The sequence below is a fragment of the Antechinus flavipes genome, chromosome 1 (genome assembly GCF_016432865.1).
Source record: "Antechinus flavipes isolate AdamAnt ecotype Samford, QLD, Australia chromosome 1, AdamAnt_v2, whole genome shotgun sequence".
Taxonomy (NCBI): Eukaryota; Metazoa; Chordata; class Mammalia; order Dasyuromorphia; family Dasyuridae; genus Antechinus; species Antechinus flavipes.
Window position 1 is genome coordinate 212,830,259 of NC_067398.1, and position 26,212 is coordinate 212,856,470.

General features: G+C 36.5%; 1 protein-coding gene across 1 annotated transcript in view; it reads left to right on the forward strand.

Moving 5' to 3' along the window:
* The window catches only part of SHB (SH2 domain containing adaptor protein B), a 342,467-nt gene that overhangs the window by 176,087 nt on the left and 140,168 nt on the right, over positions 1-26,212 (forward strand). Inside the window, exon 3 of the mRNA XM_051995808.1 lies at positions 25,397-25,612. Coding sequence (XP_051851768.1) covers positions 25,397-25,612 — 216 coding nt within the window. The remainder of the gene's footprint in view (positions 1-25,396; positions 25,613-26,212) is intronic.

Genomic DNA, 26,212 nt, shown 5'->3' on the forward strand with positions numbered 1-26,212 from the left:
TGTTAATTTTTTCCATAGCTATCTCAGAGTGATAGGCCATGGGTCTTGTTAATATCTTAGTATTATTTTTTGTTAAGATACTTTCAAAATCTATTGTGTTCAGTTTTAAAGTATACAATAAGACTAATGTTGTCTTGCTTTAAATAGGATGAGAAGCTGAAGTTGTACAACTAGTTAGGAATTACTGTGATGATGATGATGATGATGATGATGGTGATGATGATTATTTTATTTAATAATTTTATAATTCAGTTTTTTATTTGACATTCTGCTCACATATTTTATCTTCTTTTTAATACCAAATTTCTTTTATTAACATCAATTTACATTTTTAGTTAAATTATGAGAACTAATAGAGTGAGAATAAAGATGTGATTTTGAAAGCAAGCCAGAAATTCTGATTAGAAACTTGGCTTTGTGCCATATGAATTCTCTCTCATTTATCACTGTAAAGGAACTTTATTGAAATCTTGCCATAATGCAAATAAGTGATTGTCCCAGTCCATAAAGACAGTCACAGGACCAATATTTCATATCTTTTAGTATTATTTATTTCCATGCCACACGTCTGTGATGTTTTAGTACATACATACATGTATGTATATATACACACACATACATACATACATAAACTAAGATTTTGGAAGTATAGCCATTATAATGATATATGAAAACTTTTGCTATAGTAGCAAATTCTGCTCATATATTTTCAAAACATTAATGAAAGCATGGTGAAGTGTTGGGGGTGCAGAGCTCTTAAAATTATTTCCAAAAATGAATGGGTTCTTTTTTTCCCCCAAATAAAGTAGCATGGGATGCTGAATGGAAAGCTAGCTTCAAAGTTAGGGTTTGCTGTCCTTTCTACACTTGATGTCAAAAAGACCTGATTTCAAGATCTACACTAACATATGTGACCATATCACCCTGGGCAAGTCAACTTAATCCCTCAATGCCCCCAAACAATTCTCTAAGACATTAAATTAGATAGCAGGTGCTGATTCTCATTGGTAGAGAGAGTTTTCTACTAAGATAAAATGAAACCATAAGTGTACTATTTTGGTTGGGGGGGGGTGTTTTGTTTTGTTTTGTTTTTTAAAAAAAATAACTTTAAACAGGATCATTGAGTCTATGTTGACTGTCCAATATGCAAGCTGGGAAATCCATACCGGGACAAAGAAGTATCTCAAGATAGGAGATAGTTGCAATTACTTTTTTTTTCTACCAAGTACCTCCTGAAGTTGTTGCTACATGGTAGAAATTGACCTTCACCCCACTCCATTAGCAATTTCTTCTTGCTTATCTTATCTAACTTATGTGCTATCCTGCTTTGAGGGGTGTGTGTGTGTGTGTGTGTGTGTGTGTGTGTGTGTGTGTGTGTGTTGGTAGAGACAATGAAAGGAAAGAGAAAATCAGGACAGTTAATTTCACTACTTGTGTGGAGTCCTGCAAACAAGATTTAAAGGAAGTAAAATGAGAAACTTGGTATATCCCTGAGCTTCACTTATCCATACCAGCTCTGTCTCATGTCATCATGGAAAACCAAGAGCCAGCCTTGCTGACAATTTTAAGACAGCCTTGCTGACAATTTTAAGACTGGTTTTAATGATGTATAATTCCCACAACCAGTAGTCTTCCCTTACCCCCCAAAAAAAGTTTCTTCTCATCCCAGTCTGTTTTTTTTGTTTTGTTTTGTTTTTAAGCTTAGCAGGACAATTTAGTTAAAACTTTGATGAATGCTTTCTGGTAATAAGACTTTTCTTCACTAACAGACTTTGTCAAGTTTAAGATGAGAAAAGTTACCCAAGTTTTTCTTTAATGCTGAGTCCTGAAGCTTGAATGTTTTAAGTATGCATACCTAATTAGTCAACACTTTAACTAAGGCAGAATACATCACTGCCTCAGGTTTTCGTTTGTGTTGTTGGATGTTTTTGTTACACCTCAGAAGTCTAATTAAAACAGATTACCTTTCTTCTCCATAAAAATATCAGAGAAAAGTAGGTTCCCAGAATGTTGCAATGAAAATAACCTTCAGTACCCTGGGAGTTAGAAGACTTTCATTCTACTACTAAGTCTGCCACTAACCATCTGTTGTGATGTGAGGCTTAAAAAGATTAAAGAAGTGCCTAAAAGAACAATCCAAAATAGAATAGTCACTCTTATAAGGTAGTGGTGACTTTATTCTCCCAGAAGTCTTCAAGCAAAGACTTCAAAACCTCTTCATGAATTCCACCTCCCAGCTGTCCTCTCTGCAATGTGTCTACACAGCTTTTGTTTTAATATTCCTTGCCATATCACTGTCCTGCTCAATGAACTTCAATGGCTCCCTCTTTCCTCTACAATAAAATACATTGTTGACATTTACACTCTGTCATCTAATTCCCCTTAGTCTCCAGACTCAAAATTAGTCCCCACCACGTATTCTGTGTTTCAATCAAACTGGTTTATTTGCCGTTGCTCATAAGTGATATACCATCTTTCAACTCTGTCTCCACACACACACCCTACCTGTATACATATTATTTCCCCAAGTCAAGTTTAAACTCCTTGAGATCCAGGACTTTGGGGCCTTGTTTTTATATTCCCCACACCTTAGTTCCTCATATATTATAGGCATTTATTCCATGATATTTTAATTTGATCATGTTTGTTGTTCAGTATATCCAACTTCTCATGACCCCATTTGGGCTTTTCTTGGAAAAGTTAACAGTGGTTTTCCATTTCCTTTTCTAACTCATTTGACATATAAGGAAACTGAGGCAAACAGGGTAAAGTGACATGCCCAGGTTTATCCAGCTAGTAAAAGTCTGGTGCCAGATTTGAACTTTAGAAAATGAGTCTTCCCAACTGTAGGCCTACTTCTCTCTCCACTGCACTATCTAGCTGCTCTAATTTAAACACAGAGGAGATTATTCTCCAGATCTCATTTTCCTGTAAATGAAGCATGAATGGAGCTGAATTAAATGGTTTCTTTGAGTATTCTGTAGCTTTATAGACTTCACGTTGTTCCCCATACTAGTTTTTTGAAATTTTTCATTCATAATAACAAAAGTCCTGGAGTTCAGTTTCAAGGAGTTTATATTCAGAAGCAATAGCAGAGGGTCATTTTGATTTTCTGTCCTTGGTGCAGTGGATTGGTATTAAACAAATATCTAATGATTATGACTTCGGGAAAAGTGAAATGAAGAAGGGGTGGTTAGTAGGCTTTCAACTAAATCCTCAGTATTTGTGGGGACATCTGGATAGTATTATTTGTTTTATTTACAAGTGAGTTCATTTTGGTCAGCTCTTTCTGATAGCATGGGATTGAGTCAAAGGAAAATTATGGTTTTTTGCCTATAATTTTGGGTATTGTTCTATGTATCTGATGTAATCATCTTTTATCCTTTATTTCTCCTGTGCACTAATTAGTGTAACTTGTTTCTTTTTTCTGTTGTTTGAGAGGTTCAGAAGCCTTTCTTGCATGTGTTAGTTGTGGTTAACCATATTGTTGATTATAAATAAAATTGTCGACTTTGGAAGCGAGCATCATAACACCCTTCTGTGTTAAACTCAGAGCTCTTCATGTGATTCTAGTCTGGCATTCATATCTACAGGCTAAATATATGTTTCTTTCACACCAAGGTAGTGGCAAAAGCCTGGGAACATTTAACTGAAGCAGATTCCATGTCCCCAACTCACCCTATCACACCAGTGATTCGGGAATTGAGCTTTAAAACTGACAAACAAGCCCAGCAAGGTAAATTAGAAATGAAGGGCCTATTTTACATTTTTCAGCCTCCATCATTTCAAATTAGATTCCTGCTTGTCTGCTCCCCTCTGGTATTCCTGCAGATCCACCTCCAGGGCTGGATGCAAGCACAGAAAATGGCTAGCCAACTCTGTTCAAATTCTCTGAATTGCTTCACTTATAGAGCAACCATTGTGGATCACCAGATTATCAATTTTTGAAACTAGGGCTGCCTCTGCTTCTGTTTTCTATCTTTAAACTATTCACTTAATCTTCTCTCCCTTTTCCTCTCTTCTATTCCCACCTATAAAACAAAACAAAACAAAACACTTTACGACGTGTAGTTCATCTTTATTTTTTCAATGTGTTAATTGATCCTGAGTTCCCAAATTTCATTCATAATCATTCTGTATATCTGTTTCTCTATGCTCTCACATTCACCCCCAAGTAGTAAAAAAGGGAGATCAAAGAACAGTTGTTAAAAGTCCTGCTGGTAGCTATTGCCTCCAAAAGTGACCATCTCCTGTGAGAAGACCAGTCTTGATCAATCCTCATATAACTGGGGCACAGGAGAATGGATACAAGATTGTATGAGAACGAAAAGCAAGATTGTGCAAATGATACCAAGAATTGTTATCTTAAGATGAGGTAGAAATCATAATAGATACTTAAAACTAAAATTGAGATCAATCAACAAGCATATATTAAGTTTCTTCTATGTTTCAGGTACTTTGCTAGATGCTGAGGATAAAAGAACCCTTACTTTCAAATTGTTTATATTGTGACAAGGAAGGATTATATGCACTGAGATAGCTATCATGTTTCCACCTACGTCTTCTCATCCCCCATTTTCCTTGTCTGATAAATTAGTCAATTAACAATCATTTGTTAAGTGTTTTTTGTTTGATTTTGGTTTAGTTTTGGTTTTTTTTTACCAAGTCACAGGCACTGGGCTAAGCAACAAGGATACAAAAAAATGGAAGTAGTGTATGTGTGTGTGTGTGTGTGTGTGTGTGTGTGTGTGGGTGGGTGTGGGTGTATATATATATATATATATATATATATATATATATATATATAAATGTATAAATATGACCTTTCCCTTCAAGGGTACATATAAGATCAAGACAGTGTAAATAGAAGGGAATCTTAAAAAGAAGAGATTTAGCAAAGGTTTCTTAGAGAAGATAGGATTTGAACTGAAACTGGAACAAAGCCAGGAATTAGAGCTAAGAAAGAATAGTCCAAGTATGAAAAATAGCCGAAGTTGAGAGATGGAGTGTTGTATGAGGGACAATTAGGCTTGTGTACATGGACCACATAAAGGGATGGAAGATAAATGAACTGAAAGGGGGAGAAAGGAACCCTATCACAAAAGGCTTTAAATGCTAAACAGAAGATTGCATATTTGGTCTGAGATGCAGTAAAGATCCATTGGAGTTTACTGAGGTGGTAGTGGGATAAAAGACAGAGGTAATATGGTCAGCCCTGAATTTTGGGAATACAACTGAGAGGAGAATATCTTAGAGTGAAGAGAGACTCAAAGTCTGGAGAGCCAAATAAATTACTACTGCAGGTGAAAGGTGATGAACATATATGTGAGTTATGAAGGTACAAATGAAAAGATGTGACAACAGATTGGATACATTGGGTGAGTCTCAAAGTTATGAGACTGGGTGAGTAGAAGAATGGTGATACACTTGTGCTGCACTTGAGAGAGCAATTGAAAGACTTCATTTTTTTTTTAACAAATTTGAGTTCCATATTCTCTCCTGTCCACTCTTCTCCCCATCCTTTAAGAAGGCAAGCACTATGATGTTGATTTTATATATGTATGTGTGTGTGTATGTATGTGTGTGTGTGTATGTATGTATATGTGTATATATATATCAAAAGAAAACACCCACAAAAAAGTAAAGAAAAAAGTATGCTTCCATCGATATTCATCAGTTCTCTCTTTCTGGAAGTAGATGGGAAACCCCTAAATTTCCAATTCTTTGCCACTGCACAAAGAGCTGCTATATTTTTATATAATTAGATCATTTTTTTTCTTTGATCTCTTTAGGATACACACATGGTAATGGTACTGCTAGGTCAAAGATTATACATACAAAGACTATATAAACACTATACATACACATACATATACATATAGCCTTTGAACCAGAATGGTTGGACCTATTTACAATTTCAAACAGTGCATTAGTGTAGTTGAGACCCATTCAACTAGACCTGTATCTAGGGGATGGAGAAACTGGTGGTATATAGATGGTATTTATTTACCATTATTTACAATATTAACAAATATTTTACAAATATACAAATTAATTACATTACTTAGCCCCTTTTGACTGGTTTTTTCACATTTTGGAGTCAGTTAACTAGCATTTATTAAGCATCCACTATGTGCCAGATACTGTATTAAGCCTTGAGAATATAAAGAAAGGCAAAAGAGCAGTCAGTAGTGTTACTTGAATTACAAATAAATAACATCCGATTGAGTTTTAATGACTGAAATGATTAGAAAGATCATTAAACTTCCAAGAGACAAGGCCTTTTGGTTAGGTGGGATCCACTCAGATTGATTTTTCTTAGGTGACTTTCCAAAGTGAATGTGAACAGTGAGTGACCTTGGGGAGAAGAATCCTTTAGTTTAGGTTGCCTAATGAATTGTAGTCCATCCTGTAGGAGCACATAGAAAGAGGTCAGGGAGGAGGTCTGACTGCTAAGAGATTTAGTTTATAGGAACTTTTGCCATTAGGACATTTTTATGTTTATCTGTAGTGCTTAAAGTATCAGAAGCTTCTCTGAGATTTCCCCGAATACTCATAAAATCCTGTAACCAAAGGGGCTTACCCTGCTAGGCACTCCTTATTCACCTTCCCTATATCAGGAAAGCCCCTTTATCCAAAATATCTTCCCTACACTTCCTGAAATGTCAAATTCTACAAAATAGAGATTAATTAGTAAGCTTCTCTTTTAGCATTATAAGCCAGCCATAAGACAAGGTCAAGACAGGTTAGTATAAATTAGCTTTATCACATTGCTTTTCCTGGAATATCTAGCTGAGATTGACTGCTGTGGAAGAATGGAAGCTTTGATGAAGAGTAGAAAGAGGTGATCTTAACAGAATGGGATGTAGTAAGGAGGAAAATAGATTTAGGTAGGGGACTTCAGGCTATATCAGAGGAAAGAAAAGGAAAGGCAAGAAAAAGATGCAGCAAGAAGTTAGAGCAAGATAAAGAAAAATGTGGCAGGACATCAAAGACAGATTTCTTCTACTTCAAATATTTGTCTAAGGCTGGTCTTAATCTTGTCCCTGCCTCTTAGAGAACAGATGGAAAATGGTCTTTCCCTTTGGAAATCTGGGCCCAAGAGAAAAGCTATCCTTGTTTGCCAGAGCACCTGTCAGGACAGAGTAAATTGAGAAATGTGGGTAAAAGCCAGCTTCTCTGAGATATCAACTTGCTTTTCAATAAGGGAACCTTAGAGAAGTGACATGGAAACCCGATCAATAGAATGAAGAATCGAAGGCAGCTCAGTTGTACTGAATAAAGCACTGGATCTGGAGTCAGGAAGATGTTAAGACTTAAAATCAGGTCTCAGATACTTACCCTGAACAAGGCAATTAATTTATCTTCCTCAGTATCCTCAGTTATAAAATTGGGAATAATATTGGCACCTCCCTCCCAAAGTTGTTGTTTGAAGTGAGATAATATTTGTAAAGTACTTTGATTAGTGTCTGACACGTAGTATTAAATGCTTGATTTTTTTCTTTTTTTCTCACTACACTCCAGGCTTTCTAGTTGGTAGCTCTAGAGAAACCTCACCCTCCTTCCTAGTCATCCTACCTTATGAACTGGATGAGTCTATGGTTTAATGAACAGGAGCTAGAGGGAAAGCTTTGAAAGTTCAGAATTAACTAGACCCAATGAGCAGAAAGCATGCACAGAGGTGTTTAAGGTCTTGACCATGCAAAAACTGATGGGGTCAGCAGAAAGAACTGGACAATTCCTGAGGATTTCTCCTCACCCTTGACCTTAGCTGGGCTGTAAATGTTTATAGTGACTGACTCACTGAGCTCCAATAAAGCTTTCTATTTTTTCCAGTGGCAATGCTTCTGAGTCATATGTGAGAGTTTATGGGTAAAATTTATTATAGCAAAAATCTCTATAAAATAATTTTTAGATAAGTGGCTGTAGTAACAATACTTTTTTGGTTTAAACAAATAATCTTGTGTGTTTGTATGTCACACACATCCCCCTGATCATCGCTGTCAGTATATGTGAATTAAAACACTTCACAAACTTTAAAACACAAATAAAGCATCATATAAACAAAGCACTTTGTAAACTAACTATATGAGAATTATTGTGTTGTTGTTTTGTGTCTTAGAGGAGTATAGAGAGTGATGGACTTAGAGAGATGTAAAATTAATCAGTCACTTAACTCTTCATGCATTAATTAACTACTCAGTTTTTAACTACTCAGTTTCCCTGATCACCAGCACTACCTTCATCCTCGACTTATACTTCTTATTTCATATTTCTCAAACCTTGACCTAAAATTTCAAACCAGTTGAAAAATCTAGAGAAAAAGCTTCTTGAAGGTGTATCTCAGATACCTCCCAGAGCTCTATTCTGTGCTGATTAAAAATTATATCTTATACTATTTATTACTACTCATTATTCCAGGGCAGCTAGGTGGTATAGTAGATAGGATATTGGGATTGATATTAGGAAGATTCATCTTTCTGAATTCAAATCCATCAGCAGATACTTACTAGGTGTGTAACCCTGGGCAAGTCACCTCACCCTATTTGCCTCAGTTTTTTTGTCTATAAAGTGAACTGGAGAAGGAAGTAGCAAACTTCTTCAGTGTCTTTGCCAAGAAAACTCTAAAATGGGATCACAAAGATTTGAAACTACTCAACAACAACACCAGCACCAAAACTCCTTACTCCATTCTTCCATTACCAGTCAGCCAATTTAATTTCCTTCTATTCCAGAGAATTGGAAATAGCATGAGATTCCCAGCTAGGGCCACAAGATATGGAAGGAGAACTTTGTAAGTAATTTCTGGGAGGTAATTGTCTCCTCTTATTAAAATTGTAGAATCCATGGTGAAAACTGGAAACTAGTGCTTAGAGACACAACCATTTCATTATATTTATCAGTGGTTCTCAAAGTGTGATCCAGGATTCTTGGAAGTCTCTGAAGCCCTTTCAGAGGATCTACAAATTCAAAATTATTTTTTATTTCTAATATAATATTTATAAAATAACTCACAAACAAAAACTTTGGGGGCAGATCCTCAATAATTTTTAATAGTATAAAGAAACTGAAAACAAAAATTTAAGAACCATTGTTATAGATGAGATTACTATGGTCTAGAGAAATTAGACTTGCCTAACATCAAGTAGGTAAGATCTTGTAAAGCTGGCGTTTGAATGGTCTTCCCACTCCCAATATAGTGCCTTTTTTCACTGCATTGCAGAAATTCCTAGAAAATTGGAGGATGTAGATAAGCATAGCTATAAATAAAATTATAGTCACCTTTGAAGTTTGTTGTATGATGATATCTGACCTGCATTTTTAGCTTTCTGTTTTTGATCAACTGATGTTTTGACCAAAACTCAGGAAAATAAGAGTTTTTTTCTACAGACTGGCAAAGCTGGCTAATTATATTCCAGGTGCACTAGGGCTAGAAGAGACTTAGATCTCTGCAGGATTCATTCCCTAATAAATGTTAAATGTTTGATCCATAATGACCCTACTCCAGCTAGCCTTCTCATTTCTCTTTTTTGGAACCTTGGATTTCCACTCCCCAGGACACCAGGATTTAAGGGGTGTACTTTCTCCCTCTTCCTGAAACCAGGCCTCTATAACAATCTCTATAGTATGGTGTTCCCATTTCCAGGTTTTTCCAGCACTTCTCTGTATGTTGCTTTTCCTCATTAAGATGTAAACTATTTGAGGGCAGATACTGTCTTTCTTACTTATCTTTGCATATCTAAAGCTTAGCATGATACCTGGCATATAGAAAGAGCTTAGAAATAAATAATTTTTCTCTCGATTTACTTTAAAGAGAATCAATGTATGTTAATTGATGAATAGCAGGACATAAAAATAATAGAAAAAGTGAGGAAGAGTTGCTGGAAAGTCCTGAACTCTAGGCCTGAGAAAGGGAGAGCAAATTTTGGGCAATTATTTTTTTGACATTAGAAAGGGATGAAAGAATCAAGGAGAAATCTGAGAAAAAAGATATTATTGTAATGGTGAAAAAGCTGACTGGAAAGAAGGAATATCATTTTATGATAGTTATAACTGTGATTTTTTTATAGCTTAACTATGGTAGGTCTGAGTTAGCTGTGGCATATTGCTGACAATGCCTTAAGTAAAAAAAGATATCTCAGAAAATATATAACTATAAAAAGGAAGCTAAATATGTGAGAACAAAGGATAACAGCTGGACAGCCTAAGGCCTGCACTGGTAATTCTGAAATGATAAAGGCAGGTGGTTGGGAACCAGCATTTATTCAGAGTTTATTTTGTACCAGTCTCTGTGCTAAGAAGTGGGATGAGGGTATAAATATAAGCAAAATGACAGACTACTCTTGCCCTCCAAGTATTTATATTCTAATGGGGAGAGGGGAAGGTCCATATAAAGGGAAGCTGAAAGGGGGGGGGGGAGGGAAAGAAGGTGAAAATGCCCATAGAGTAGACAGTACACTTGGAAGGATAAAATGAAGCCTGACTGATATGGACCCCTCTACAAAATGGAGAATCGTAGGAAGAGCTCACCAGTGGGAGAAGAGGGTGTGGGTTTTATATTAATATGGTGTGGGTTGAGAAGATTGAAGGGCTAGTTGGATGTTCCAAGGCTAAGGGGCTCTTGTCACTGAGAAAAATTCCAGAATGAGACAGCATGGTGTAGAAGTCCAAGGAGCAAAGACTTTAAAGGAAGCTTATACTGGGCAGACCCCTTTCAGAGGATGGTTGTGAAAATACGGACAAGAGTTGCACAGGGGAGAAAGTGAATGGCACTATTGGAGGGAGATCATAGAGCTACAGAACTAATGAGGCATTTAACTATGGGGATAAAGAAAAAAAGACTTCTGATGGCATGCGGTAATACAATGGAAAATTTTGATCCCTCTGCAATTAGATCAGATGTGACCACTTAAAAAGCAGGGTTATAAGGGACACTCATCACTTGAGTGACAGCCTTTTCTTGTTTTAGTGTCTCAGGGATCTTTGCTTTCATTGGTACCTCCTCCATGAATGCAGATTCAAATCCTTCACACTGTGGTAAATAGCTTCCTGAGGTGCCAAGTACTTCTCTCCCTTGGTGGCCAACATTTTGATGATGAGCTTTTTAAAACTTGATGCAAGTTTTAAATGATGATGAAGCAAATCATCATGCCTCTCCCAGAGTCTGTATACAAAACCCTTATGTCTTACAAAGACCTGCCAGAACTTGCAGTCTGCCTGGATAGCCTTTGAGAATCCAGAGGTCATCTCCACATGTATGAGTCACTAGAATTGGACTTTTACTAGTTTATTTGAGAGCTGAGTTCATGTGTTACTGAGCTGGTGGTTTGTTTCTCATTAATTACAATATTTATCTAAAGCCTTAAATTCCACCCATTGTTTTACTACACTAGTAATGTAGGGACTGTCTCCTTGTTTTCTCAATTTTATGAAAGAATTGAGTGTTTGGAGCTTTTATAGGATGAGTGTGGAAAAGAGTTTTGCTGTATGAAGTCATTGGTTAAGAGACCTATGTTCTTAGTTGAATCAAAATGTGAAAGATAATATCATTTGTGTATGATTATGCACTGAAGTCTTCTTTATTAGAAACAAGGTTCTTAATTCTTGGAATAAAAATTAAATGTATAGTACAATAATTACTCATTTCCTCCCCTGTGATTTATTACAAGACTTGTGGACATTTTTCTTATTGTCCTCTAACCAAGGGCAGGAGATATATTTTATATCCCTGATGGAGGTTATAAAAGTTAGCTGCATTGTTATTATTCAGTTTTATGTCTAAGCACAGCTAGATGGTCTTTAGATTATGGTGGGGGTGATATAAACACCAGATAATGGTAGACACCAAAAGTTGGGCTTCAGTCAGTCACCTGAAGAATCTACAATGGCCATTCCCTTTGGCAAAAGATGGATTTATTTAGTGGAATAGGCCACAGACAAAATGAAGGGATACATAGACACCAGGAATGGTAAATATGAAGTAAAGTAGAAGAGCATATGCAAGACAAGTTCTTCTATGGAACTCACAATAGCCCAGTAGAAAGGGAGCATCCCATGAGATTGGGGTATGTCCTTAGCTGATATGTTAAATCCTGAAAGGAACAAGAAGAAGTGTGGTTGCTTTTATAGGGAAAATTTAACCTCAGAAAACATGACTGGGATTTTTGACAGGACATGGAAAGGTGAGAGTGCTGGAGACCCCTACAGAAGGTTGATCTTAGGGGTTTTATATAATTTGAATTAAAGACTGGATGACCTCCCTAGAGGTGTGACCGTGAAGGTAAACTGATCTCTGTCAGTGCCTTTTTCCAGCTTGCCTCAGGAGTCAATTCTTTAGTTTTTTCTCTGTCCAACATACCATTCAGGACCTCATCAGATTACACTTAAATGCAAAAACAATTATAATAATAATATTGGCTAACATTTATAAAACCTTTCTGTGCCAAACACTGTATAAGGGCTTTACCATTTTATCTCATTTGATCCTCACAACAACCTTGGGAGGTAGGTGCCGTTACTATTCTCACTTTACAGATGGAGAAACTGAAACAAAAAGGAAAATTTTGGGAGGGAAGGTTGCAGAGACTTTTTTGTTTTGTTTTTGAGAAGTCAAGGTAGAAAACTACTAATTTAGGAGGATCAGAAGGACCTTTGTGTAGGATGAACTTTGAAGGAAATTAGGGATTCTAAGAGACCAGGTCTTCATTCATACCAAGTATCAGTAAAGCCATTGAAGGCTTTAGAGGAAGAATAGCAAGAAGGCCAGTTTGCCAAACTAATAGAGTACATGAACTAAGGATGGAGTATAGAAATTATTGTGTAAAAGGAGGAAGATAGGGGAACAAAACAGATTAGAGCCAGTTTTGAAGATCTTTAGATGCCAAATCAGAATAGTCTTTTTTCCTAGTAAAATAGTTTGATCCTAGATTTAATAGGGTGCCATTTGTTATTGGGAAGGAAAAAGGGAGCCTGAAGTACTTGTTTTCTATAATAATGTGGTCAGATTGAAGAGAACTTTAAAGTACTTTTTATTTTTTATAAATATTTAGAAATCCATAGAGAACTTTAGTATAGTTTTGGGGTTTTATATATATACATATATATATATATATATATATATATATATATATATATATATAAAACCCATACAGTCATAAACATATAATAAAAAAGGTCATATAGAATGAATTGATGAATTGATGTTGATGTGTTTCTATATAGTAATCTTTTTAAAAGGAAAAATATCAGGTAAATTCACTGTTGGTCTTGATTTTTTCTTTTTAACTTTGTTTCTGTCCCAACCTCTCTAGCTCAGAGGTTTACACACAATAGGCACTTAAATGCTTTTTCATCCATTCATTCAAAGTCATCTGCTAGGAGTTAAGAGGATAGGATAGGAATCAAGAGTTGATTCTATCTGAGATTCCTTCCATGTCTCTACAAGTTATTCTTTCCTATCCCTCAGCCTTTCTCCCTGTGTGAACATCAGCAGATCATCACCTAATGTGTCAAGCAGTGTGATTACATTGGACCCAGCTCTGGGGTCTGGTGTCTTCCTTCTGTTGAATTTAAGCAGGCTATTTAACTTCTCTGGACCCCAGTTTCTTCATCTATAAAATGAAGGGGAGGGGTAAGCTATGCCCATTCATGACCTCTTCATAGGTCCTTGTTACAGCCACTTCACAGTTCTTGGAGACATTTCTGTCACTTACCAAATTAGACATGTTCAATTGAATTCATCTCATCAAAGAAGTTCCTATTATGTGCAAAGTACACTATACTAAATTTGAGTTTAAAAAGACAAAAATTAAATAGCACTTGTCTTCAAGTATATACTAAACATGAATTTTACTTGTCCATTTTACTATTAGTGGTGGTGGACAGGGCCTTAGTTTAGGATAAAATTGTCCAATTATAATAAATACCATTGTATTTATTGTAGGGTGTAGATTTGGAGTGATTAGGACAAGCCTACCCAGTGAGTCAGGATACTTCTAGGGAAGGTTTTGAAATCAATTTCTGCTAGCGTCTGGGAAAGTATCCTAGTGCATGTAAAGGTTGGAAGATTATAAACAGATACGATTCCCTCTCTTTCTGGACTCTCAAAACTATATGATAGTAATTCCCTCCCCTCCTCCATTCCCCCCACCTTATATACTTTGGTGACAAACTTAAATAGAAAGACTGTGTAGTCTTTATATTGATTAAATAAAAACATAAATTAACATTACATATGCTGTGTTATATTTTTATTTTGTTAAACATTTCCCAGTTGCATTTTAATCTGGTTCAGGTCCACATTAGGGGGAGTATTATGGGCAGCTTGCAGCACCATGGTGTATACCACTTTAGCTATTCTCCCAGACTAGGTTACCTCCAACTCCTCCAGTAATTATTGAATGAGGAAATCATAATGAGATTAGTTGGGGAGTAGGAAGAAGCATTTACTATGTGCCAGTCACTCTTCTAAGCATTGGAGATCCAAATACAGGCAAGCAAAATAGTCCCTCTTCATAAAGCTCTTACAGTCTAATGGGAGAAGACAACAGGTAAAGGGGAACTGAAAAGGAAAGGAAGGAAAGATGGAACAGGTGAAGAAGAGGTTTGTGGCATGTGGAAACATGCCTGTGGACCTTCCCAAAATAAAGGGCCTTGGGAGACAGTGCCTCAGGTGGAGGTTTCTAAAGGTGGCATTGCAGCAGGCAAGGATCAGGAGGAAAATACAAAGAGAAGCTGTACTTTATGTGGAAGACAGTGTAAAGCAAATCATAACAAAATTCCATGGTGCTCCATTGTCCTAATGGGAGGAGACTAAACCCAGCATTTCTTTTGTTGGAACTGCAGGGCTCGATCTGTTGAGTCATTGGTCTAGACCCCAGCTCCTTAAGCTGTGATTCACAATCCCATATGGGGTCTCCTAAGTGAACGTGGGGGTTGGGAAGGTGTGATTTTTTATCAACAAATGTTTCTCAGCCAAAAAAAAGGATCACAAGTGGAAAAGTGTTTAAGAAATCCTGGTCTAGATCATTGTTTGCCTATCAGTTATTTCTACTAACTCTTGAATAACACTGGATCTCTAGAATGTTCCTTCTTATTAAATGGGAATGATGAAGGCCATAAAATTCACCCAAGTACCTGAGTTCATCATGGCTTTGACCAGCAAAAATTAGAGCTCTGGCAGTTCAGTCTCAAGGATTAAACATAGGCAGGTTGAGATGTGAAAAATAGGGGTAGAACTCTCACTAGGTAATGGCTGGTAGGCTATTGGTAGAGCTCTGGTCCCAAACAATTGATAGACAACAAGCATTTATTTAATTTATTATTTTATTTTATTAAAGCTTTTTAATTTTCAAATGATATGCATGGATAATTTTTCAACATTAACCCTTGCAAAACCTTGTGTTCCAGTTTGCCTCCCTTCTCCCTCTCTCCCCTAGATAGCAAATAATCCAATATATATTAAACATGATAAAAATATCCAGTATATGCATACATTTTTATACAATTATCAACAAGCATTTATTAAGTACCTACTATGTGCCAAGCACTGAGGGTATAAAGAAAAAGCACAAAAAGAAGGAGGTTATATTATAAGGGGGGAGCAATATTTATAAATCAGAACATACGAGATAAATTCAGAATAGCCAGAAGGTAACTTCAGAAAGAAGACACTAGAAATGTGGGGATCAGAAAGGGTTTCCTGGAGTAGAGGTAGCCTTAGTAGAGTCTTAAAGAAAGGTTGTGGGCAATCAGAAAATTTAACTGGGATTATACAAATGTACAAATATAAGTTGGTACATGTGTACCTAGAAATGTTTGAGATGTTCACGGCTGTTTGTACAGGATACCCAGCAGGGATGGACACACACAAGCACACATACATGTTCCAAGTGAGTGGACTGGAAGAATGATAAAAGTTTCCACACAGCTTCAGATGCAACCAAAGGAGAATACAAATGTTTCTGGAGAAACAAGTTGGGCAAGTTGGTCACTGGGTCTTCTCAGGGTAATTAATTATTGACAGATGGATGGGGCCAAGCTCTTGGAAAACTGATCTACTGAGGCAGAGATAGGAAATTCTAAATCCTTACTTAGGGTAACCGAGCATCTGGTATGTCCTGTGACCCTAATGGAAGCAGAAAATCTGCTGGTTAACAACCTTTACTGTAAACACATATTTGCCTGAGCTTCTAAAGCAGGGGATTATTTTCTGTGGCCCTGCTTGGCAGCCACCCTCCTAAGGAGAATGTTATGAAGGCTTCTTTGACCTCCTCCTTGGAATAGAGCTTGGGGAGCCCAGTGGACTTAAGGTGTGGTTCGGATCCAGAGTGGAAATAATCAGACCACAATTCAAACAACAGCAGTAGGGTCATTTTTATAAAGTCTGAAAGCTAGGAATATGTTTTTTTTTTACATTTTTAAATAAAGTTTTATCAAAATTTTAAACCACTCAGCTCTAGGGCCATAGGAAAACAGCACCCACCCCTAGTTGCTCCAGGATGTCTGACAATAGCTTCTGCTTGAACCAGGGTTTTCATCATCAGTTAACACATTCCCCTTGCAGCCCATGCAATTTCTCAGTAATTTGGGCCAACTATCTCTTTTGTCTTCTGTCTCCCATACCACTGGTCTAACAGCTTGTATGGCCTATGATCTCTCCCATTGTCAGCTGAAAGGTAGCCTGTTTAGAGAGTCAGCCAGATACTGTCACTGCTGATGATTAGGGGCAGCTGCAAGGGTGAGATAGGGGTTAGAAATCTTCTCTTGGGAAAAGAAGGGTGGGGTCTATCAGGAGATCCACACAAGGGCAAATCAATTAACTAGTATTTTTTAAGGGTTTTCTGTGTTCTAGGCCCTATGCTAAATATATATAAAGAGAATAAAAAGACATAACAAAAACTAGGTCTCTTCCCTCAAAGAGCTTGAAAACAACAAACAAGTATGTAAAAACAATGTAAGAGAGTCTTCTCTGAAGGAAGGCTGAACCAGGAACCTGGATTTCTCTGCAGTACCAGCATCCATGGGACTGAGACAATTAAATAAATATATGTAAGAATACTTCCTGTGAACCAGATGAGACAGTGTGGAAGAATTACAGTCTATAATGCTGGAAGAAATACATGGATTAAATATATTCTGAATCTACTAAATTATAACCCTGCATTGTGGACTCTGTGGATTCAAAATAACTGACTTAGTGGATTATGTAGTTTTGTTCACTTACCTAGGTCTCAATTTCCCCCTGTAAAATGTGGTGTTAAGCAAGATAATCTCTAAACTCTCAACTTTAAAGGGGTGGGGTAGGCTATCCTTAAGTAACTACTACTTTCCAACCATGTTAAATAATTGAGGTACATCAGTCTTTGGAAGCTGTAGGATATTTCAGTGACTGTGCTTATAAACCACTATAAATAATGCTGTTCATGGACTCACCAAAAACAAAAACCTAGCTATCAAGGCCAGGTGCTTTTGTGATTTTCTCAGCGCACAATATGGAAAAACCGTTCCTGGTACCTTGGCCAAGACTGCCTGCTTGAATGGAATACAGATTTTTTTTAACTTCTTTATGGAAATATTTGGAATAAAGATTTAATCAAAATTCAAGCAAACTAAAGACACTCATTACATTTCTCGTCTTTGTGTCTAGTTTCCCTGTGACAATCTTTCTTCTCCTGAGGTGACTGGGGGAAAAAAAAAGAAAGAAAAATCCACCCTGTCAATTTAATGCTCATGTACTCTGACTAAGAGGCATGAAATAGCCACCTGCCACCTCGGTATTAAAGGTCATTTTCTATGAATTTATAGATAGGCTGTAAAAATAACATGATTTAAAACATATGACCACTGACTACTGTATTAGATAGATTCCTGGACTCCTCCTGGATGTTGGAATCTACAATAAAGAAAGCCCACACAAATTTTTTAGCCAAGAAGAAAGGCTATATTTGACTATTTGGCATGAAATAATTGCTCCCTTTCTGTATATAAAAAATGGAGTGTTACCTTGGAAACCAAATAATAATAATTAATAATTGTAACTGAAATTTATAAGGAGCCTTAAATTTTTCAAAGCTCTTTACATACTTATTTATACAAACCTTATCTCTTTTGATATTCATTCAAGTCTGTATGGGAAATATCCTTTTTTACAGAGGAATAACTGAAGATTTAGGGAGGGAGGTTAAGAACTTTTCCATGGTCACCTAGCCTACTAAATTCAAAGACAGGGATCATTGTGAGACAGATAAGTGTCCCAGTGGATAGAGTATTGGGTTTAGAGTCAGGAATACCTAAGTTTCAGTCTTGCTTCAGATATTAATTGTGTGACTCTGATTGAGTCATGTAACTTCTGTCTGCCTCAGTTTCCTCAACTATAAAATGGGGATACTAATAATATCTACCTCCCAGGGTTGTTGTGAGAATCAACTGAGATAATATCTGTAAAACACTTAGCTCATAACCTGAATAAATGTTTATTTCCATTCTTCCTTTCTTGCTACTATACCATATTTCTCTAAAGTCTTGCTTAAGGAATAGAAATATTAACACAGAAAAAAATTAGTGTTTTCTAAACTGCTTTAAATAATGTAAGTCAAATTTGTTTAAAATTTTGAGTTTTCATTATTTTTGCTTTGAGTTTTCATATCTTAATGGAAATTTGATTTTCGCATTTAGTACAAATAGAATCCCATTTTCATGAATAGCTTTCATTTAGTGATGCCATTCCGTATAATGATGCTGCTGTTTTCTGGTAGAGTGCCAGTTCTAATCGGACTTTTCTGATATGCTGTAATCATAGACAAGAAAGCAAATATTAGGACCACAAGAGACTTTAACAACCATCTAGATCATAGGGTTTTGACCTTTTTTGTGTCACGTCTCAGATACCTTTGGCAGTTTATTTTCTCAGAATAAAGTAAGATTATAAAACAAATTATGTGGGATTCCAAAGGAAATCAATTATATTAAAATATAGTTATCAAAACACTTCTTTAAAAACAAATCTATGGGCCAACCCCAAGTTAAGAACCCCCTACTTCCATCCCCTCATTTTGTAGATGAGGACAAAGCTGCACAGTTAACAGAATTGAGACAAGAACCTTCTTTCTTAATAGTTAGACTGAGTCCCTGTGTAATGTCTTCTTAGTGATTTGTCCGCAGTGTTAGTATGGTTACTCTGTCTTAACCAGAGTTGGACAGCAGCCTCTGAGCTGAAGTGTAATCCATTTCCCGTAGGCAGGATTGTCCTGAAAAACTTTTCACCTCCATTTTTTGCTTGTGGTACCTTTCACTTCTGCCCGTTTGGAATGCTACAATGCAGAAGCATCTTAGGGGCTTTTAAGAATTTAGTAGGAGAATTGAGTCTAAATGCTCTATCTTTTGCATCATATTTAAATATTTACCACTAAGATGATATACTCATCATCAAATTTACTCTTTTTCATATTTGATTTTGAATTTCATCATACCAGCATTCTAGCCTTCTAACTTAAAGAGGACCCCTGGATCTTCACAAGCAAAGTACAAGAGACAGATTCTGTCCCACTGCATCATGCTTACTGCATCATGTTCATTAAGATGAGACAGGGAACATTTTCATACTTGCTATCAGTGCATTTCTGCAGCTTATCTTTCTTAGATTTAGACATCCATAATATTTTGGAAGGACTGTATAAAAACTATATGACTTACAATATATAGGGTATTGTCGGACTATCAGAGTTAATAGAATTTAACAACTGAAATTAATCAGAGTTCTATAACCAGACAGCAATTCACCTAAAGGAAAAACTATTATTTAATGTCTAATAATCTGTTTTTCAATATTTAGTATTTTCCCTGTGACCTATCTTAATGTTTGACTACATATCATCCTGAGAGATGAGATCTATATCACATCACTCATGTTGATTATAAAATACCAATCATTAAAGCAGGAATTCTTAACGTTTTTTTCGTGTTATGGAACTCTTTGGCAATCTAGTGAGACCTATTCATTCATTCATTCATCAGTTATTGAACACTTTTGATATACAAGGCACAGCATCCATAATATAATAAACTATCTTTTTGCAAAAATAACCACTGCAAAGGCATGGTAAACTTTACCAGAGTCTCTGACAATTTTAAAAATCAAATTAGTTGAGAAATAAAAGCCTTGAAATTCAGTATTAGGAAAGAGTAATACACTGCAGCATATTTAACATATATAAGACTGCTTGCCATCTAGGGGAGGGGGTGGAGGGAGGGAGGGGAAAAATCAGAACAGAAGCGAGTGCAAGGGATAATGTTCTAAAAAAAATTACCCTGGCATGGGTTCTGTTAATAAAAAGTTATTATAAAATTAAAAAAAAAAAAGGAAAGTAATACAGTAGGTGATAGAAACTTCATCCTGAACTGAACAGCCCAAGGACATGTATTCTTTGGGGTAACAAAGAGCCAATGTACCTACATCAAACAAGCTCCATCAGTATCAACTGGGGACTTATGTAAGTGGCTAAAAGACCATATTAATCTTAACTTTCCATGTGTATGATAAAACCCGTCTCAGAAGAGTTGTTTTTAAATGTACAAAATATATAGGATTACGGAGGAAACTTAACTATATTGAAATAAAGATGTCACTTTTTTCCTCCATCCAAGTTCACAGACACTTATTCCTCTTCTGCCTCCCTCCCATCCATCCAACTCCCCACCTCCACTCCTCACCCCTGCCAAGAAGCCCTGCCCTGGGGGATATATATAGCTTGAGCTGTTATGTAGATAGTAGGCCAGAGTTAAATAGCCAACCTGCTGTAGTAGAAAGAAAACTTGATGTCAAATGAGAGATCTGAATTTGATTCTCAGCTCTTCCACTTATCTGTGTGACCAGGGAAGTCAGTTAACCTTTCTTGGCCTTAGTTTCCACATCTTGCATTGTCCAGTACGTAAGGTTTTTGTTTAAAAAAAAACACTTCTTAAAGCACTTTATAAGCTGTAAAATCATATTATACATATGTGAGCAAAGATTTATAGCAGTCTTAGACACTTATATGAGTCCTTAGTTACTAATGGAGCTTGGCCAGAGTACGCACACTGGCTCTTTGTTGCTCAAAAGAATATACAACCTTGGATTGTTCAATTTAAGGTATAACATGTATCATTGGCTCAGTCTATTACTCTATCCTACTGTTGAATTTCAGGGCTTTTGTTTTTAAATTAATTTGATTTTTTTTTTTTTTGAAATTTGGTCAGGAATTCTAGTATAGTTTATTTACCTTGCTTTTGTAGAAATTATCTGTGTAAGAAGTTCCACTATGTTAAGGATGTGTGTGGTATATAGAAAGCATTCAATAATTGTTAGGTGAATGAATAAATTAATGATTCTAGACATTATTGGTCTTTTGAGCAAGGATTTGGAGGAAATTATTTCTAGGTCTCTAGGATTCATCATTATATGTTTATTTCCAAATTATTTTTGTGTACTTTTCTAACTTTCATTCACAGATGATTCTTACTTACATCAGATCCCTAGATTGTCACATCCTGTCTAAAACAGGTTAAATTAGTGCTAGTGAATTAAGCAAATAACTGGGTGGGGAAAGCCTCTTCTTCTCCACCTCTGTTTGGGGTGGATTAGGTCTGGGAATATAGTTCAGATCAGGTGCTAAGCAAGCCAAACCAGGTTAGTTTGGTAACAAGGCTGTCTGCAAAGCACCACAATCCAAAGGGTTAGTATGAGTGGGAGGGGGGATCTGGATCTTGATCAGAGAATGCAGAGAACAGCAAGGAAATTGCTATTTGTCCAACTTAAGCAGTCTCCCCAAAACTAAAAAGTGTCAGACCCTCCAAGAAATGAAAACCAGTATTCACTGAGCTGTTTTATGGCAGCTGCCTCCCATGTCCAACTTAAAACACTCAGGATGGAAACGCCATCCTCACATCTTCATGTGACTCAGCCACATCTGTCAAGCTTGTGGGTGTATGTACATCCATGAACCTTTGTTTGGGAACTTTTTTTTTTCATCAGTCTCTTAAATATGTACTTAAAAATCACAAAATTGCTTGTGGATATCCTATTACTCATAGTTTTACTAAGTCAGACAGGCCTATTCACAATTAACATGAACCATTGAAGCTTTGCTTCACTCCGATGATTTTTCCTCCTTTTAGGGCAGTCTCCTATGTTTTTGGTATCAGCATACCAGAGTCTGTAATTGAACTTTTAGGCAAGAGATTATTTTCAAATTAGTTCTTAGATAAGATTTTGAGCTTTTTTATTTTTATTTTTGGTTTTTCTTTTTCTAATTCCAATGATCTAGTATTTTGCTAGGGATAGAAAGAAAAATTCAGGTAAGATACTGTCTACTTTTTTTCCCCTTAGGCAACTGGGGTTAAGTGACTTGTTCAGGGTCACATAACTAGGAAGTCTGAGGCCAAATATGAAATCAGGTTCTCCTGACTTCAGGGCTGGTGCTCTATCCACTGCACCAATTAGCTATCCCCAACACTGTCTACTTTCAAGAGATTTCTTGTTATAGTATGAAGATAAGACACCAATGCTGATAGCTCAAATGTTCAATATTAAATGGTATAAGTACATTTGAGAATTATAAAACAAAATTCTACATGAGATCCAAGGGGATACTTTATTACAGACTAGAAGGGATAAGCAAAAGCTTCCTGGAAGGTATTGCCTTTGAGTTAAACTTTAGGATAAAAATGTAATAGATGAAGAAAATATGATAAGTGCATATAGAATGTATTCTAATTATTTATGTATATGTTTAACTCGCCTAATAAATTGCCTTCCCTTTGAGGACAAGGGCCACATGCTTTGTGAGTTTATATCTTTTTCCACTAACCAGCATAGATATTTGCAATACTTATGTGCTTGCGACTTAGTTGTGCTTGATAAATGTTTGTAAATGAATTTTATTATGATCTCTGGGAGTAATGAAAAGGCAGTTTTTAGAAGACCAAACTAACCTTTTTCATTCTTGAACGTTTACAATAAATATTTCATCCAGAATCTGAACAATAAGATTTTTTCAGTATTATACAAAGATAATTAGTAATTTTAATGATGCAGCTAAGGTCCTATAAAATCAATGAATTATTAAAGGATAATTATATTCTGTATAGTTTTACTATTTTATGACTAGGATCAACTCAAACCAATGTGGTCCTTTAAGCTCAGGGTTGGAACTGTGTAACATATAACAAAAAAAGCTTACTTAACAATAGCATAGAAAGGATGTTCAGGAAAGAAATGCATTGATTGATTCAGTGAAACTCACCTTTGAATTTGCCTTATTGAATTGTCAGATTTGAAGGATGTGTTAACCTATAGCCATGGTTTTGTGCCCTAGAAGTTTGAAGCTTTAGTTCTCCCTCCCCCTACCAATCCAATTAAGCCTCTCATCCAACCTCCCTTCTTCCCTTCCTTCCTCCCTTTCTCCCTTCATCCCTTCCTGTTTTCATTTGAAAAATATTGGCTTTTGTGGCAAGGATTTTCCAGTCTTAGTTATATTGTTTCTGTAGCATACTTTTAGTGTCCTTTTGTTTTTTGAAAACTGGTAACACTGTGAACTTTTAAACTGAACCTCTGATCTCATCAAAGTAGAGAGCTTTTCATAAGATCTCCCTTTATCAGTATAAGTATTCACCAGTTCTTTGACTTAAAAAATAGAGAATTTGTGGCTGGGGTATTGAGAAGTGATGCAATGGTTAGTACACGGACTTGGAATCAGGAAGATAAGACTTCAGATGGGGGCTCAGACACTTACTAGCTATTTGACCCTGGGCAAGTCACTCAATCCTGTTTGCCTCAGTTTCCCCATCTATAACATGAATTGAAGAAGGAAATGGCAAAGTACTCCAGTGTCTTTGTCAAGAAAATCCCAAATGGATTCCTGAAGGGTGAGACACAACTGAAAATGACTAAACAGCAATAGTGGGAGGTTAAAAGTGACTTACTCACGTTCACCAACCAGGTGGTATTTGAACTTGTTCTTCCTGACAGAAGGCCAGCTTGATGTACACTACCTCATACCATCTCTCAATGTATATGCACAATTGTTTGGTAGGGATTTATGGGGTGTTCGAGGAGAATTAGCAGCTCTGGAGTGGTGCCTTTCCTAGCCCTTTTCAGCAGTGCCCATCCACTTTTGGTGTCCAAGTAGCTCTATCACCTGTGGCTATATAGCATGTGCTGTAGTCACATCCTGATAAAATTGTCTCGGCACACAGGCTAACCCAGGGTGAAGGCAACCAACAGGCCTTCAGCCTGTTGATGAGTTAGGATGATGTCTGCTCTAAGCATGTGAAGATTTTCCCTAGTGGAAGAATGGGCACACTTTGTCCCAACAGCTGTAAAACAGCTGAAGCTAAGGAAAGCTTAGAGTTTGATCAGGCATCAAATACACAAGGACATCCACTGCATCCCAGGCCATCAGCTGCCTCTTATCTTAACATTGGCCTTTGATGACTTTGGGAGAGTGAGAGAGGAAGACTTCAAACAACTCTGCCTCACTTAAATCCAATTCACAAACAATTTTCATTGGTCTTCTTGAAAATGAGGACAGACAACAACAATGGTTTGGTTACCAGAACCTTCAAATAACTATAATACTCTTTTCTCCAGCTACTTGGGTTTTTTTTAAGAAAAAACATTTCTTTTTCCTTTTCATTTGCATTTTCCTTTTTTATTATTTATGTAGTTGTTTCTCCATCTATATATTGTAAATACCTTCAGAGCAATCAATTATCAATCAAGAACTTATTAAATGTTTACTATCTCCCAGGCATTGTGCCAAAGACTAAGGTTATAAAGGGAAACAAAAACAATCCCTGCTCTCAAGAAACTTATGTTTTAGTGGAGGAAACATCTATAAATCATTACACATATCATCTACAAAAAAAAAAAAACAACAACAAATAACCTATAGACATGAATGTATATAAATCAATAGATTCATCTATATGTAGTAAGTAATATTAGAGAGGATGGCACTGTCACTTGTGAGGCCCTCAAGCAGCTGGTGCTTGACTTGTGTTTTAAAGGAAAGCCAAGGATCCCAAGAATCCAGAATGAGTGCTGAGAGCCTTTCAAGCATAAGTGACAACCTATGGAAAGGCACAAGGGAGAGGAAACATTGTCCTATACATTGTGAAAAACAGGCTAGTACAGTATAAGATGGAGCAACGCCTTAAAAGGCTAGAAAGTTAGGAAATGGCCATAACTTTAAATGAAGATCCAATCCCTATCCTATCTTTTTGCTTTTTGGTGCCATGTACCAAGTACAGTGCATTACATATAAATAGACGTTTAAAAATGCTTGTTAAATAAAGTTTGCATAACAGATTACCATCAAATCACATTAATACCATGTTTTGTTTTTTTTTTATTCTGCAGAATTTCAAAGGCAAGAAAGTGTGAAATCCCAGAATAAAGGTGTCCAGTTGTATGACACTCCTTATGAGCCAGAAGGCAATGGTGTGGATTCAGATTCTGAAAGCTTGGTCAGCCAGCGTTTAAGAGAAAGCAAATTGCCACAGGATGATGACAGGCCTGCAGATGAGTATGATCAGCCTTGGGAGTGGAACAAAGTCACGATTCCAGCCTTAGCAGGTAAAATAAAGGAGTTAATGCTCACATTTTTTAAATTGTCTATCCTGGATATATATTCACTACTATAAAACATGCAAAGAGTTCTCCAAAATAAGCAAGAGCATTTTTCAACTATTTACTTCTTGCAAGTGTTTCGCTAAAAACCATTTTGCATGTATGTATTGGTGGCCATTGATATCATTGGAGAAAGTAGCTTCACAACTATGAAAATACATATCCACTGAAGTATGCAAATGTATACACCTTTTATTTGAAAACTCAGCAATGTTTATGTAGATTATTGCCCAAACTGCCAGCATCTCCTTGAGTTAGGTAAATCCCAAAATAAGGGAAAAATATGAGGGGACTCAAGCCACGGTAGAATCCACTGCTGTATCCAAATCTGAGCCCTCCACCCTGGCTTCCCCTGCACTGACCTTACAGAAGTTTCATTAGCCTTTCTCCTAGAAGTATCTTGGCCCCTGAAAATCTAGCCCTTACCATTTGATTACTGTGGTTTGCCTGAATCATCTTCACCAATTGGATGCTTAGCTCAGCTCTTCCTTCTGTGAAACTTGTTGTATTAAGGTAGCCTTTAGACCCATACTCTGTAGTCAGTCT